The sequence below is a fragment of the Hyla sarda genome, chromosome 11, assembly GCF_029499605.1.
Source record: "Hyla sarda isolate aHylSar1 chromosome 11, aHylSar1.hap1, whole genome shotgun sequence".
In the NCBI taxonomy this organism is placed as follows: domain Eukaryota; kingdom Metazoa; phylum Chordata; class Amphibia; order Anura; family Hylidae; genus Hyla; species Hyla sarda.
This window is the reverse complement of record NC_079199.1, coordinates 38,155,167-38,172,747: the sequence shown is the minus strand read 5'-3', so window position 1 is coordinate 38,172,747 and position 17,581 is coordinate 38,155,167. Positions and strand designations below refer to the sequence as shown.

Below are 17,581 nucleotides of genomic sequence, written 5' to 3'. Positions count from 1 at the left end.
ACTTTATAGAGCATATGGTAGTGACACATGCTGGTGATCCCCAAGCAATAAAATTTATCGCATTGGAGCGGGTGGAGAAAATGCACGGGAGAAAAAATAGACATCAAATCTTACTTGCAAAAGAAGCCAGATGGATCCTTCGCCTGGATGCGACAGGACCTTTGGGTTTGAACAATTATAATGAAATGAATGCATTGTTATAAATCGTCCCCCCCCCCCCCCCTGCATTTGTCTCTCAAGATGTATAATTTTGCTGCCACCCCTTTCAGATTGGTTTTAAGAAATTTTTTGGTTTTGGTATTCACAGAGTTAATTTACGCACTAGGTTTGGTGTGTTTCTGTGACCCCTCCCCTTGTCTTTTGTATGTACCTGTCTAATGTGCACCTGCCAGAAGGGGCCTGACGAAGCGCAAAGAGCACTATACGGACCGTCGCCCACCGGCTGAACCCACCTGTCCTGGTTTCGTCTCTCCACCTCCCTGCTTGTACGATTTACCTGCAACTTGAATAAAGATGTTGTATTGCTGCATGCATTGTGTCCGAGGTGAGTGCTCCAAGTTAAGTTCTTCATGCAAGTGTATGTTCACGCTGTGATTCATTTGTGAGCACCATAAGTAAGACACAAAGGAAATAAAGGCAGTGCTGATCCTACACTGAACAGGTAGATCTATGGTGGCTTTAGAGTCGAGACTGTGCCTGGTTAGGCCCCTTTAACACTGTCGGTATGCTCCGGCAAATTCGACCATCAAACTCCCTCTTTTTATATATATATTTTTCGCATTTTGCCGGCCGTAATTTTGCGGGAGCATACTGGCAAATAACAGGTCCCGATGGACCCCATTGTATTCAATAGCTGTTATTTTTGGAGAGAAAAAACTGAGAAAAAGACGGTGCAAGCACTATTTTTTCTCCGGCTTTTCTTGTTCCTAAAATAGTGGGCTTCACGCTGCCGGAAACAGCCGGCAGTGTGAACGTAGCCTAATTTGTATCTGTCTGAGGCATTTCTTCCACAAGAATTTGTCCCAATGGATTGTGTCTAACCACAGGCATCCACTTAAAGGCAGTCTCTGCTTTAGAAAATTCCCTCTTGTTAAACAAGGCTGATCATAGGGAATCTTCATGATGGAATGTCCAACAATGGGCTATAATCTCTGGGGAAGCATGGCAGTCTGTATTCAATTTCTCTGCAGCAACACTTGGGGAAATGTAGCATTACACAGTGGCCATTGAAAACAATTGTTTGCTTATCGTCAACAGGTCTTCCAGAAAAGCTATAGATGATCCCCTTCAAAATTCTCAAAAGATAATGAAAAATAGATTTTCTGAATTGGTCATCCCCTTTAAGAACAGTCAGTTGTCCACTTCAGAGCAGACAAGTTGGACAACTTGGCCAAATGGAAGAGAGGAAGCTCAGATGAACAATAGTGTTGAGGGCGTATATTCGAAATGCAAATTTTTACTGCGAATATCGGCACTTTGTAATTTCGCAAATATTTAGATTATAGTGATATATATTCATAATGACGAATATTTTTTTTTTGCGAACATATGCAAATATTCGTGAATATGCAAATATTCACGAATATTGGCATTTCCAGTCAGAGAACACTGATCCCTCCCTTCTGTTAGGTGAAAGATATAATCACGCATGCGCAATATGCGAATTTCATTAAGAATTTTTGCATGGAAAAAAAGACAGCCAACATAGCAAATTTGCGAATTTTGCAAACATAGGACAAATATTCCTCCATATATTCGCGAAATATCGCAAATTTGAATATGGCCCCTGCCGCTCATCACTAATAAACAACATACAAAGTAAATGCAAGTCATAAATCAACTCAACAGGTCAGCTCGAGTATACCATCCAGTGTGCCATATACTTAAATACAGAACAAAATACAGGAAGATAATTTCCTTGGTCAGAAAACCATAAGTAAGTAAGATATTTAGGCTCCACACTCCCTTTATATTTTCATGGTCCAAAGGAGATTTAGAGCCCTGTTAGAATGAAATGTCCCTGTGAAATGTTTTTTATAATGAGAGGGACACTTTAAAGTAACACTCCAGGCAAAAATTACCCTCTGTGCTATGCCTAGTGCAGGGCCTGTGGGGTGTAACCTAACATACAGATTCTTATAGTGTAGAGTCCTTGTATCATGCACTGCCCCCTCAGGCACCCCTAGGTATGACAGTGCGTCACTTTTACTCAGAGCGGTTACTTAGTCAATTAAGTGAAAAACATTTTTAAAATTCACGATCGTAGAAATCATCCAATGTAGGAATTTTTTCAGTCCGGGTCCGAAACAAGGTGGCTGGTCTTCGATGACTCTTGGTTTCTTCTCTTGTCCAACTATCTAGTGAATCTGTACTTGAGCTGTTATAATTCGACTCACTTTCATCGTAATGAGGCTGGAACCACATCTCTAACTTGCCTTTCCCCTGATAACAATGGGGAGTGGAACTGAGTTCCGGAACATTCCAGTGCCATGTGTTGCCTGAAACAAGAAACACAAGATAAAATTTAAGAACAAGTATCTAAAATGTATTTCCCTCCCTGATACTTTGCAGTATGTACTTTATGTTGTATATCTCACCATTATCTACATTGAAAGTTTTATCAGGTTCCACAGGAAGGAAATCTTTATCTTCACGACATTTCATTGCATTTTCTCTCACTTTCTTAGCTTTGATTTCCTTCATTTTGTGTTTATTGATCTTGACTTCCCTGTGGATATTCCATTTCTCTTCTTCCTGCGACTGCAGATGATTCATCTGTACAGGGAATAGAAAACAATAGAGAGGATTAAAAAAGGAGATCTACAGGTGAAACTTGAAAAATTAGAATATCGTGCAAAGTTCATTTATTTCAGTAATGCAACTTAAAAGGTGAAACTAATATATGAGAGAGACTCATTACATGCATAGCAACATAGTTGAAGCTGTGATTTGTCAGAATTGTGATGATTATGGTTTACAGCTCATAAAAACCGGAAAGTCCCCCCCCCCCCAATTACCACGATTTGGGGAACCATGTCATCTGCTGGTGTTGGTCACTGTGCTTCATTAAGTCCAGGATCAACGTATCCGTCTACCGGGAGATTTTGGAGAACTTTATGCTTCCTTTCCTTTTTAAGTTACATTAATGAAATACAATGAACTTTTGAATGATATTCTAATTTTTAGAGTTTCACCTGATCATGGGGAAGAGTGGGTTCTGGCAACCTAATTACCAGAAAAATCGGTCCACCATGTGGGGGCATTGGGTTTGAGTTAAAGTAAGTAAAATATAATGCAGGTCATCCATGATAAAATATTTTAAAAACACTTATGGTTGGTGAAACATGTTTCCTTTTACCCATTAGAGCAGTAATGGTCATTAGTGCAGAACCTCAGGGGCGGAGCATGACACAAGGATTCAAAGCACACAAGAGAGAGAGAGAGAGACTGTCATAAACTACATCTTTAGGCCCTGTCCTAGACATAATACTGGGTGCTGTTTTGTCCACAGTGTTTCTTTAAGTTGCCAGCCACTGTAGTACATTTTTATACATAAGCAGACTATAAGAAGGGCACTTGTACCACAGAGGCAAGAGATGAGAACTTACTCAGGGATAGACCCCTATTGACATTGCAAAGCAAGTGAACACAGAAGTGAAAAATATATGTCGCGAAAATTGGATGGATTTACCAAGACATCTTCTAAGACAACAGCCCTTAATCGTCAGACAGTAATCTGAGTCCAGACAAGGGCTAGCATCAGGGCTTTGCATGTGCCAGCACCTAAATGTGAAGGGGACCCAGGAATAATAAGTATATATTTAGCTTTCTTATGTCTGAAAATATTTTAAGGACATGTGTGGGGTCTGGTCTGGAGTCTAAATTCATTTTAAGCATTCTGGTTTGGGGTCTAAATGAGTTTTGGCTTCTCATCTATGGGTCTAAATTAATTTAAAGATCTGGTTTGGGTCAAAATATGTTTAGGGGGTCTTGGTTCATTTTAAAGGTTCTGCATAAATTTAGGGCTCTGTAAAAATATTAACCCCTTAAGGACGCAGCTCATTTTCACCTTAAGAACGGAGCCATTTTTTGCAATTCGGACCACTGTCACTTTATGCATTAATAACTCTAAGATGCTTTTACCGATTATTCTGATTTTGAGGTTGTTTTTTCGTGACATATTCTACTTTATTTTAGTGGTAAATTTTCGTCGTTACTTGCATCCTTTCTTGGTGAAAAATCCCCAAATTTCATGAAAATTTTGAAAATTTAGCATTTTTCTAACTTTGAAATTCTCTGCTTGTAAGGAAAATGGATATTCCAAATACATTTTATATTGATTCACAAATACAATATGTCTACTTTATGTTGGCATCATAATGGACATATTTTTACTTTTTGAAAACATTAGAGGGCTTCAAAGTAGAGCAGCAATTTTCAACATTTTCATGAAAATTGCAAAATCTGAAGGGACAGATGTTACAGAACTACAGCTCCCAGCCTGCCTAGGCAGTCTAGGCATGCTGAGAGTTGTAGTTTTGCAACATCTGGAGGGCTACCGTTTGGGCACCACTGTAATAGTGGTCTCCAAACTGTAATCCTCCAGATGTTGCAAAACTACAACTCTCAGCATGCCCAGACAGCCTTTGGCTGTCTGGGCATGCTGGGAGTTGCAGTTTGGCAACCACTAGGAAGGCAGCAGTAAAGATCACTTTACTGCCACCTTCCTTAATGCTCCACGCTGTCGCCTCCCTACCTGCGCCGCTGATCTCCGCTGATGCCACCGATGATCGCCGGTCCCCCCCGCATCTTCTTCACAGGTACCGGCCACCATCTTCTCCCCCCATTCTGCCCGACATCCAGGTGTGGGCAGAGCGGGGGATTTCCATGGCAACCCCCTGTCTTCAACTGCCATTGGTCAGTACTCATTGCTGACTAATGGCAGGGGATAGGAGGGGGTGGCACCACTGCAACCTCGCTCCTATCCCTAAGGATGATCGGGGCTGTCACTGACAGCTCCGATCATCCCTATTTTCCGGGCGATCGGGTCACCAGAGACCCGATCAGCACGGAATAGCAGAAAATCGCATGTCTGAATTGACATGCGATTTCCTGCGGTCACCGACGTGGGGGGGTCTCAGGACCCCCCTCGGTGATGTGCCGGGATGCCTGCTGAATGATTTCAGCAGGCATCCCGGTCCAGTCCCCGACCGGCTAGCGGTGGGGACCGGAATTCCCACGGGTATCCATACGCCCTATGTCCTTAAGGACTCGGTATGCCTGAACAGGTTAATAAGTCCTAATGTACACAGTTCACAATGCTTGTGAAAAGTTAACAAGACCACATCTTTACATCAAGTGTTCATCTTGGATGTTGACTTGATGCAGACCTGTTATTTTATCTTTGCTAAGGAGCCCTGGTGTTCCATGCAGGCGTCATGTTGGGTCCCTTAATAATTTATGGTTCTGCCATGAATGTATTTTTAACATGATCCCATAATGGGTGGTAGGTTTAAAAACTGTCATGTTTTTTTTTTTTTTTTTTTTAAATCTCTTTAGATCAGCTATAGTGCCTGATGAAGTTCCCAGTAGTCAACCAATAAATGTAAAAAATGAGATTGTATTAGAACAAAGTTAAAAGACAACTGCAGGAGTGATACTTGAAACTTGAAGACAGAACCAGAGGATGCTCCAGAATCAGGTCCACTAAACAGCAAAGAAGATGTAGAGGTGACCAGGATTCTAGTCCAGTGTATCAGATAATCCATTACCTGTTCTCTCTTGCGGTTTATTTCTTCCATCTGCATCTTGTGAATATGCTGCCTCCTTCCCGAAGAGTTTTTGGCTGTTGTAACTTTTTTTTCTAGCTCCTGTTTTTGTTTTAAGGGAAACAGAGAAAATTACATTTACGGTACTTACATTTTTGACAAAGATTGCTTAGAATGGTGAACCCCAATCCCTTACCCTCATCTGTACATCCTCAGCAAGGAAAGTGTGGTAGCCAAGCATGCCTGCTGATGCTCCATAGGAGTTAAAGGGGTACTCCGCCCCAAGACATCTTATCCCCTATCCAAACAATAGGGGATAAGATGTCTGATCGCAGGGGTTCCGCAGCTGGGAACCCCCGTAATCTCCCTGCTGCACCCGGTATTCATTTACAGCGTCAGGTGCAGCGCCTGAGACTCGTGATGCCACGGCCATGCCCCCTCAATGCAAGTCTATGGGAGGGGGCGTGACGCCACGAGCCTTCGCCCCACATCGCCAGTCATCCGGCATGGAGCAAAGTTCGCTCCGTGCACCAGATGTCGCGGAGTACCCCTTTAAGGAATTCCTTTAAGAATCACTATGGGATTTATTTATTTACTTATATAGTGCAGCATAGGCTACTATTAGAGAATAATGTAGAGGTTTTTGTGTACCTGTTTTAGCTGATGTGGCAGGCATGGGATAGGCTCCATTTTCTATATGCATTCATCACTGACATGGGGCTCTGTAATGCTGCCTACATTTCCCATAAATCTTCTGGCTGAAGGTGTGGAGTTTGATCTCTGCACATGGTCAGACTGCAAGTGCTGGAGCTCACTCAGGTTAACTCATTAGACTTATAAGTGGGTTGAAGTCAGTACACACTATGGGGGAGATTTATCAAAACCTGTCCAGAGGAAAAGTTGCTGAGTTGCCCATAGCAACCAATCAGATTGCGTCCTTCATTTTTCACAGGCCTTTTCAAAAATGAAAGAAGCGATCTGATTGGTTGCTATGGGCAACTCAGCAACTTTTCCTCTAGGCAGGTTTTGATAAATCTCCCCCTATGTGGGGTTTTGGTACATTTTGTAGAGAAATATTGCCATGAGGTAAAAGTGAATTGACCCATATTCACAACATTGGTTTTTATGAAAATTTCAGTCTTCAGGCTGTGTTTGCATGTAACATTTTTACTGCTTTTTTTTATATTGTGTGTGCAAATAGGTTGTTTTTGCTTTGATTTTCCAATTATGACAAAATAGTACCATTTGTGCCGCATCTTTGGGAAATCACTGCAAAAAGCAAAAAATGAAATGTGTGAACACAGTCTCGGGGGAGATGGATAACTACTATATATCATAATCCCATAGGGATAGCAGATGGAGCTGAAAGAGGAGGGAGGGATCTGGTAGATAATGAAGTCAGCTTATAGTTCACAGGAAGACAGCTGACCCAGAACCGACATCCTGCTCTTACACATTAAGCACTGGAAGATTTAGCGAGTTAGATTGCTGATCACATGACCAAGTTACTGTAATAAAATGTTGGGAGGCAGCTGTGCTGGAATAAAACAAATGGCGCTGTAGGACTAGTGATAGTGAGTGTGCGTGATACAGGCAAAAAAGTGCTTATTTAACCCACCCCCTTCAACATGTTAACAGATAAATGGCCCTAGAGAACAAGCAGTACCTTGGCTTACTACCTAACCACCCATTCCTGTACATGTCTCTAATCTAGAGATTTTACTTCCATATATTCCTCAAAGTTCTGCAGTTACTTCTGATTTGGTGATCTGTCGACACAGTGGAGTGGTAGTTGTTGGGAGGTACAGTTTTTTCACCGCGCACTTAAATTTGAGACAAAGACGGTAAAGTAGCGATCTACCATTACTGTGGTGTGCCGTAAAACGTTAGCTTTCACAACCAAGATGTAGGCATGAGGGAAGGGGGATAAAAGTATTTTAGGTGTATTTAATTTTTGGTCTCAGGATAACTTCCTTTATATTTTTAAGCTACACAAACACTTTATCACTTTGTATCCAAAGCTTGTCTAGCTGCAGCTTACACTGAACAAATACAAATCATAGTAATTTGCCCGATCACTCCGGCAACAGTCTCTCTCCTTGTATCTATACACTTTACTGCACTAAATGTACTTTAGGTATTATTGTCCTCTGTACACCGTGTAGGTTGGTGACACTTTAGAAATGCATTGACATAAATATAACCTTGATCCATAGCTCGGCACTATTATACAACAGATGTTCACGTCTCATAAAATGTCTCACTCCTCACCCGCTGTTCCAGACAAAGCCAATCAGTAAATATTACATTATTAATGTGAAATATGCAAAACGGAGAGAAATACATTTTCTGTGAATATTTTACCTCCTGGGACAAGTTAGGTCTTAACCAAAATATTAACCAATATGGCTAAGACTGTATCAAGCAAATCTACCTATATATTCAATGATAACTCCACTGAAGGGGGCAACTCAGATGGTTTGTGATCACCATGAATCTTAGTATTAATAGTATAATGGTATTATGTATACACTCTATAGCACTTCCAATAGTTATTGTATTACTGTATGTGTGTTATACGGTCACTGTTTGGTTGTGCAATAACAGCGTGCATTTGTGCACTGCATGGCTCTGTTACATAGGCACTGTATTGCATAATATTTTTGCAGTGTATGTAGGTGAATTATTATGTATATGTGTATATAATATGACACTATTATATGGGCATCATACTGTATAGAAGTTATAAACAGGTTATATTTATACTGTATAACAATATATCATATGGAGGTAGGGGGCACTAAGAGGAAGTACCACACTGGACTCCACTACACCATGTAAAGACAGCCTTGTATTCTATGCTCCAAAATTGCTCCATGACTAGGCAGTTTTCCATTTGGAAGTGTTACGGTCTGCGCTCCGGCTGCCTGTGCTGGCCATGAGCGCATTTCCTGCTGCCAGCGGGGCTGGGGTTCGCATCTCTGGACACGCCCGCATGCGAATCCCAGCCCGTCACTCACCCAGGTCCTCTGTCACCTCCTCTCCTGCCTCTCATCTCCTGCCTCTCATCTCCAGCACGCATGTCCCCGTCTCCTAGGGCGCGCGTGCACCGGAGCTTTAAGATTTAAAGGGCCAGTACGCCCTTATGTGTTCCCCTGTGTCTCCTCTAAAAGTTCCTGCTCCTCCCCCACATCCCTGCCGGATCTTTGTTGACTTGTGCCATTGAGAAATTGTTACTGTGTTTTGCCTTGCCTTGTTACTGACCTCCTGCTACGTTCCTGACCTTGCTTCTGTGCCACCTGCCTACTAACCTGCTGCTTCGTTCCTGACCACGCATCATTGCCACCTGCCCGGACCTTCTGCTATCCTGACTACGAGTTGCAGTTCTCCTTCTGTACCTCAGATCTGCTCAGCCGCCTGTGTGGTCGAGTCGTGCCAGGGGTATCGACCTGGGTTCCACCTGCCGCAGCAAGTCCAGCCCGCTTTGCGCCAGGCTCTGGTGAAAACCAGCGGCACCTTAGACTCCGTTCCCTGGTACAGCCCGCATCATCTGCTACTACCCAGAGTGTTCCTGTCTACTGAACAGTGAGAGTTACAGGTAGAGCCGACTCACAACCTTGTGGGTACAGTATCATTGGGTATACTGCTTGTCAGACAACTTTCCCAGGGGCAGAATTAACTGAGATGTCCCCCTTTAAAACAATTTTTTGTATAATTTTCTCCATTTTCCATAACATCATATAGCCCTTTTTTCCTGATACCATCTACTTTCTTCCCCCAGTTATAATACCCCTTAGGCATCCCCCCTCCTTAGATATTATTTTCTCCCTAGGTATCACCAACTTTCCTTTCCTTATATAATAGCCCCCTCCCCAGGTATCTTCTCGCTCTCCTCTACCCTTCCATTCTTTAGTACTACCTTCCCCCCATTTTCCCCCCAGTATTCATCAGTACAATACCCCCAGTATCGCCCCTCTCTGGTAGCATTCCTTCTAGTATCAATTTCCTCCAGTAAAGTCTTTCCTCCATGCAGTATCACCCCCCCCCCCAGTCTACCCCACTCCAGTGCTATCACTCCCATAAAATGTGCAGGCAACAGACTGACTTTCTAATGTCCGCCCCCTTTACATGGCGGGGATGATGCACCCTATGTAGACGCACAGGTCATATACTTCTATAGTTTGATAAACATTTGGACAGAATTTTGAATAACGTGTTTGGAGGATTCACTGGCTTAAATGGGCACTGTCATGAAATAAAAAAAAATGATATGTTGTAGTACTTAAGTACTACAACATATCTCTAATATACTTTAATTAAAAAAAGTGATTTTAAACCAGTTTAAAATCACTTTTAAATTCGGCCACTAGGGGCCTCCTAGTGGCTGAATGCATTCGGTAGTGACGTCACTACAGAATTTCGACTCATTTAAGCCTGGCAACGAGTCGAAATTCAGTCACTGCGGTGCTCGCTCCCGCCTGTCAATCAGACAGGCGGGAGCAAGCGCTTTGAAGGAAGTGGATGCGCGCAGGCTCTCGGGGACAAGGTAAAGTATTATGCCGGGTAGTGGGGGGAGGGGGGGCGTGTTGCGTGTTCACCTATACAGTATGCCTCCTGTTTCCCCACTACAACTCCCAGCATGCCCTGACAGCCAATAGATGTCAGGGCAAGCTGGGAGTTGTAGTGGGGAAACAGCTGGAGGGACACTGAATAGGTGAACTAAGGGGGGTGGAGAGGGGGAGTGGGTCGAGCGGAGCGGCGGGGCCGGGGGGGGGGTTGCGGGCTGCGCGGAGGGGGTTCTCTGAATGGGTGAACTAAGGGGAGGGGGAGTGAGTTGAGCAGCGCGACGGGACGGGGGGGGGGGGGTTGCGGGCTGCACGGCGGGGCTGGGGAGCGGTATGTGCGGCCATCACAGATCCGGTGTTCACCTATACAGGGTGCCTCCAGTTGTTTCCCCACTACAACTCCCAGCATGCCCTGACAGCCAATAGATGTCAGGGCAAGCTGGGAGTTGCAGTGGGGAAACAGTGTTGGCCCCAGCAGGCATCAGTGACGTTGTGCCTGCTGGGGAAGTCTGCCTGGTAGTGAGCACACTACCAGGCAGACAAAAAGGCATTTTTAATATATAAAAAATAAAATAAAATTAAAGGCAGGGAGGGTGTTAGGGATAGATGGGTAATAGGCAGGGAAAAAGTGATGGTGGGAGCTACCCTTTAATTAAAGCTCTGTATTACATTTTTTTTCCCTTTAAAGCCCATGAATAATAAGGACTTATGATGTATGGGGCTATAATATACTCACTGACTGGGCCCATACATGTGCCTCTTCATGCCTGATGCAGAGGTATTCTCCCTTAGAGAAGCACCATATAGCACCACAAGACATAATATGTGACTGTATGGTCTCCAAGTGTTACTAGACTGGGCCTGGACACTCAGCAAAGCCACAGGAGGAAGAAAAGAAAATACCCACCAGCTCCTTTCTCGCAGCAGTAACTATTTGCTTGGCCATAATCTTCTCAGTAGCTAATATTGAAGGCAGAACAGCTGGTTCTAGTCTCTGTAACACAATGGTATGGGATTAGAAAAGGAAACTGGGGAAGACATGTAAAAAACATTAAGATGTCTATACGAATTCTATTACTTCTGAATACATTCATGGCATATCCGCTAGATACATCCCCACTTATCCCAATAACAGAGATCTGGCTTCAACCTCCATAATAAGGGATGATATGAAACAGGAGCTCTTATGAGCACTTGTAAGTTTATTATGTCGAGGGGGCATCTTTGACATCTTAACCCCTTAATGATGCATTGATTTTTTGATTTTGGCATTTTCTTGTTTCTTCCTCACCTTTTAAAATTCCCAACTCTTTCAATTTTCCATCTACAGATGTCCTGATCTACCCGAATAAATTCCTGTTACGCCTCCCGTACCTAATGTTTGACCAGTAGGGCTGCCCATCATAAAGAAGAATTTTCTACTTCAGGCATTGCACACCCCTATTTTTCCATGATAGGAGGGACAATATTGTACATGAGCTGAAGGGATTTAAGTTTCAGGGCTGCCTTTAAGTCCCATTGTGGCCCTGCAGATAAGGCACCTCCGGTGCATTGCCGTAGAATGAAATTTGCCATAGAATGAAATTTGCCATAGAATGAAATGCTCCGCCTCCATCACATCCTATTGGCTCACACTTGTCACGTGACATATTTAACCGTCACGCATCAACACGCACAGCAGTCTCAGTTTGGCTATCACAGGGAGACGATCTCCTCTCCCTGTGATAGCTGAAGCTACACGGAGCCATCCGAAGGCTAATCTCATTCTATTGCAATGCATACAGACTGCGCATGGCCAGCTGGCCTCCCTACGCAAATTGCGTAGGGAAGGACAACTGAGCATGCGCAATACTAACTGCGCCCAATGCTCTACTTTATGTTCCCCGCTCCCTGAGAGTTAACGGGGGACGGGGAGTAGAGCTGCGGGCGTGGGGTGTAGTAAGCGCTCGCGGGGAGGCACGCTGATGACAGTGCTATCGGGCATAGGGGTTCCGATAGCGCTGTCGATCGATAGCGCTGGCGGGAGGCACGCTGACAGCGCTATCGGGCATAGGGATCCCGATAGCGCTGTAGATCTATAAAACAGTAAATGTAATAAAAGAGTAAATGTATGAGCCGTATGAGCTGAGTAAATGTATGAGCTTCTGTGGCCCGATTGAATCGGGCCACAGAGCCCATGTGAGCTCCGTGCAGCTTCAGCTATCACAGGGAGAGGAGATCCTCTCCCTTTGATAGCCAAACTGAGACTGCTGTGCGCGTCAATGCGTGACGGTTAAATATGCCACGTGACAAGTGTGAGCCAATAGGATGTGATGGAGGTGGAGCATTTCATTCTATGGCAAATTTCATTCTATGGCAATGCACCTGCCATAATCTCAACTGATCAGAACCCTGAGATCTCCTCACAGAGGTTCTGATAGACCCCCCCCCCCCCCCAACCAAACGCTATTGTATTTGAGCACTTTTTAAATGCTGCAATTAACTTTGATCGTAGCCTCTAAAGTGTTGATGCCGGATATCAGCATTAGTGGTGAGTCCTGGCTGCTGATCACAGCCATTACTTACCAGTAGAAGTGAGCTCAGCATTAGAGAGAACCTGCCAGCACATTTATGCTGCTCTCGCAACAATATCATGTAGTAATGTCTGGTGCACTAAAGGCAGTGTGTTGTAGTGTAAGGTGTACAGAGAGCAGCCTTTAGTGGTGTCAGATGCCTTGAGGGCAGCATGCAATAGTGTCAGGTGCACTGATGGCAGCATGTAGTAGTGTCAGGTGCACTGATGGGAGCATCTAGTAGTGTCAGGTGCACTGATGGCAGCATGTAGTAGTGTCAGGTGCACTGATGGCAGCATGTAGTAGTGTCAGGTGCACTGATGGCAGCATGTAGTAGTGTCAGGTGCACTGATGGCAGCGTATAGTAGTGTAAGGTGCACTGCATGCAGCATGTAGTAGTGTCAGGTGCACTGATGGCAGCATGTAGTAGTAGGTGAACTGAGGGCAGCGTGTAGTAGTATAAGGTGCACTGAGGGCAGCGTGTATTAGTGTAAGGTGCACTGAGGGCAGCATGTAGTAGTGCCAGGTGCACTGAGGGCAGCGTGTAGTAGTGTAAGGTGCACTGAAGGCAGCATGTAGTAGTGTAAGGTGCACTGAAGGCAGCATGTAGTAGTGTAAGGTGCACTGAAGGCAGCATGTAGTAGTGTAAGGTGCACTGAAGGCAGCATACAGTAGTGTAAGGTGCACTAAGGGCAGCATGTAGTAGTGTAAGGTGCACTAAGGGCAGCATGTAGTAGTATAAGGTGCACTGAGGGCAGCGTGTAGTAGTGAAAGGTGCACTGAGGGCAGCATGTAGTAGTGTGAAGGGGCACTGAGAGTGGCATGTAGTCATTTCAGGTGCATTTATTGCAGCTGCATTTTCTTCTGCTATGGAAAGGCATATTCTGGTTAAGCTTTATTGTTTGCAGCCTGGAAACCTTCTGTCAATCACCTGAGGTTGGGAAAGAGGAGCTTGTAGCCCATGGTTCATCTTGAATCCCTCTGTAGGGTCACTCCATATTTTACAATCAACTATCCATGCCTTGATACATTTCCAAGGTGAATCCAATGCTTCAGAATTGATCATTTATGTTTAATGCATAATGTAGTATTAAAACAGACATGTTAAGAGACGTGACAAATCCTTACTAAAGGGGTTGTCCAAGACTTTTTTTCTTTTTCTTCCAGAAACAGCAGCACTCTTGTCCACCAACAGGGTCTGGTATTGCAGCTCATCCCCTTTTAAATTGTACCTAAATGTTCTCATAACTTCAGACATGTCATAGAGACCCTGGCCGATCACTAGAGAGCTGTGTTCCTTCCTTTCTGCTTAGCTTTCCTGGGAAAGCTGAGTTCATGGTGTAAGGATTTAGTGAAAGTCAAGTAGAAAGGAAGGGACACAATGCTCTGGCGGGCGCCTTCTTTTCTTTCTAGCGATCGGTGGGGGTCTCAGCAGCGGGGCTCCCAGCGATCACAACTTCTGGCATTTCTCATCTAGGACATGTCAGAAGTTATGTGAACGTTTATGTACACTTTCATGGGGAGCTGGATTGTATTTGTATACAGCAGTGGTCTTCAACCTGCGGACCTCCAGATGTTGCAAAACTACAACTCCCAGCAGGCCCAGACAGCCGTTGGCTGTCTGGGCATGCTGGGATTTGTAGTTTTGCAACATCTGGAAGTCCGCAGGTTGAAGACCACTGGTATACAGTATAAAATGACAGGCGCACTTTATTTCTTCCTTGTACGCCGGTGAATATCAATACCACACGCGGCTCAGTAACGTAATCAACGTTTTTTACTCTGAAGTGGAAAGACGCCATCTGTTTGTAAATGATGTTCTTTCTGAAAATACCTCTGTATCTCCTGTTCCTTTCATGTAATTCCCAAACTATGCATTACACAGCATTGAGTTCGATTAGCCGGTCTTTCTTAGAATTGTACCAGCGCCACGTAAAAAAGGTTTCATTTAATTGACTTGACTCCCAAACGTTCTCAGGCATAGACTTCATTCCAGCCAGCTCCACGCGAGGATCCTCAATGATCTGTAACACTATCTAGCTGGGACCCAGCTGTAAAGGAGTTAATGGCACGTTTTATGTCGATGTAGGTCCGCCCGCTGGAGGGACATTAATGCAGCATCTTTGCATATTATCACAATGTAAAACCCAAAAGCATAAAACCCACGGGGCTACCTATAGATCCTCATGGACAATTAAATTGGTGATGGTTAAAGGGGTATTCCAGGCAAAAACTTTTTTTTATATATATCAACTGGCTCCGGAAAGTTAAACAGATTTGTAAATTACTTCTATTAAAAAAATCTTAATCCTTCCAATAGTTATTAGCTTCTGAAGTTGAGTTGCTGTTTTCTGTCGAACTGCTTTCTGATGACTCACGTCCCGGGAGCTGTCCAGCTACTATGGGGATATTCTCCCATCATGCAAGAGATATTCTCCCATCATGCACAGCTCCCGTGACGTGACATCATCATTGAGCAGTTAGATAGAAAACTTCAGCAGCTAATAAATAAGATTTTTTTTATAGAAGTAATTTACAAATCTGTTTAACTTTCCGGAGCCAGTTGATATATATAAAAAAGTTTTTGCCTGGAATACCCCTTTAATCTGGGTTCACAGCAACTCACTAGATTGTTCTCTGCTAAGAACTGCACAGACGCTTAATGTGGATATGCCCAGTAGATGGCGCTAGTTATTATTACAAAAGGATGCATAATATTGATAAACTAACAGCAAAATACTCAGATAATACCTGTAAAAAAAGCATTCAATAAACTATGTTATAAGGCAATTTCTTTCTTTCTTTCTTTCTATCTATCTATCTATCTATCTGTCTGTCTGTCTAACTATTGCAATAGGGAACATGTATTTCAACATTAGTTTTGGGCTGGGCTTATAATTGTACAGGGAATGAGGTAAATCATTGTGATATATAAGTGACACAACACTATCTCTTGCCAGAAGCACACAAAGAGTTCAGTGTTGGCAGAAGCGTCCTTGCTAAGCTGTTCTCCCTTCTGGCAAGACCAGCGTTTCCAAACCAGTGTGCCTCTGGTTGTTGCAAAACTACAACTCCCAGCATGCGGGCATGCTGAGGGTTGTAGTTTTGCAACAGCTGGAAGCTCCCATGTATGGAAACACTGGCCTAAGCAGATAACTACATAAATGCCACTTCTAAGACTGAGCAAATTCACTTTGGAAATATTCTTCATTAGAATTAAAGTAGCCTTTATCTTATCCCCCCTATACACCTGCATAGTTGTAGATTTGTTGTTACCATATAATCCAAGCAACGTCAAAGGATGCCTGGTAAATTCATCTTACTTGGAGCCTTCGTGGTGGGTGCTTCTTAATAATGCTAGATGTGTCTCCATTGTCCAGAGGAACATCAAAAGAAAGGGGCCTGGGTACTTTAAAAGAAGAGAAGGAACAATAAAAAGATTGATTTTAAAGCTGAGTTCTAAGAATACTCCCATCATGAATTATTAAATCGTAATCCTTTCCCTATATGTCAATTATATTTCAATTTCCCCACATGGGCCACTCTATTGTGAACCCTGTTGCATATGTTGCATCGGCCTACTGGAGCTTCAAGTGAAAGAGAGACGGCCTGTGTGACCCTCTAGGTCAATGGTCTCCATACTGCGGGCCTCCAGATGTTGCAAAACTACAACCCCCAGCATGCCCAGACAGCCATTGGCTGTTCGTGCATGCTGGGAGTCAGAGTTTTGAAGATTTAATACCACTACTACAGGTAGGTTCTCTCATCTCTTATTTGTCTGCACTGTGGGGTAGGTAAGAGATTAAAGGGGTTATTCAGCCTCATGAAGTTGATGGCTTATCCTCAGGATAGTAGGTCAGCAATGGTCCTGTTCCCGACACCCCAGCCAAATAACTGTTTGAAGGGCCACAGTCTCTTCAGTGTTTATCATTGATCATACCTGCACAGTACTATTAGTAGTGGTGGGCAATGTAGTGGTGGACCACTACTACATTGCACCACCACTACTAATAAAGGTACATGCACAGGTAGGCTCTGGCGATTGCGCAAACACTGTGGCCCCTCCAAACAGCTATTCCCCCCCGTGATTTAATATCAATTGACTATCCTTTTATAGGATAGGCCATCTTTTTTTTTTAAGGCTGGAAAACTTCTTTAAATGGGCACTTTCAGATTCAAAAACATTTTATATGTTGTTCATCTTTACATCTTGGCAAAACAGTAATTCTAATATACTTCAGAAAATTATATATTTTTTTTACTTTTTATTAAAATCATGCCTTATACATAAAGACCACTAGGGGTCCCCATACCATCCAGAACATAATCATGTCTGGCTGCTGTCTGGACTAGCACTCCTCTGTGCTCACTCCTATTCTGTCTATCAGGCTCCTGTCTGAAAACAGAGGAGAGGGTTACAGACCAGACTGCAGTGATTGGATGAAGAGATCCAGCACAGTAAACTTAAGGAGGAAGTGAATGCATGGCGAGTGAGGGCGGGCTCAGTGCTTGCCTCGGATATGCCCCTTCCTGAGTAATGGATCTCAGAATGAGTGAGCAGGAGATCAGAGGGGATACATTTTAGATCGCAGGGAAGGGGGGGGGGGGTCCGAGCGCTGGGGCCCCCCCCCGCAATCTCCTGTTTGGAGCCCCAGCTCTCCTCCACAGCGACGTATCACAACCCCTGCCCGAAGCA

At 43.8% G+C, this 17,581-nt stretch overlaps 1 protein-coding gene across 2 annotated transcripts in view; it reads right to left on the bottom strand.

Annotated features, from left to right (window-relative positions):
• Positions 1 to 646: 646 nt before the first annotated feature.
• The window catches only part of CCDC198 (coiled-coil domain containing 198), a 39,803-nt gene continuing 22,868 nt past the window's right edge, over positions 647 to 17,581 (bottom strand). For both annotated transcript variants that reach the window (XM_056545890.1, XM_056545888.1), the window contains 5 exons: positions 16,209 to 16,294; positions 11,241 to 11,327; positions 5,772 to 5,870; positions 2,598 to 2,775; positions 647 to 2,498 (listed from right to left, as the gene is read on the bottom strand). In XM_056545890.1, coding sequence (XP_056401865.1) covers positions 2,248 to 2,498; positions 2,598 to 2,775; positions 5,772 to 5,870; positions 11,241 to 11,327; positions 16,209 to 16,294 — 701 coding nt within the window. In that variant the 3' untranslated portion in view covers positions 647 to 2,247. The remainder of the gene's footprint in view (positions 2,499 to 2,597; positions 2,776 to 5,771; positions 5,871 to 11,240; positions 11,328 to 16,208; positions 16,295 to 17,581) is intronic.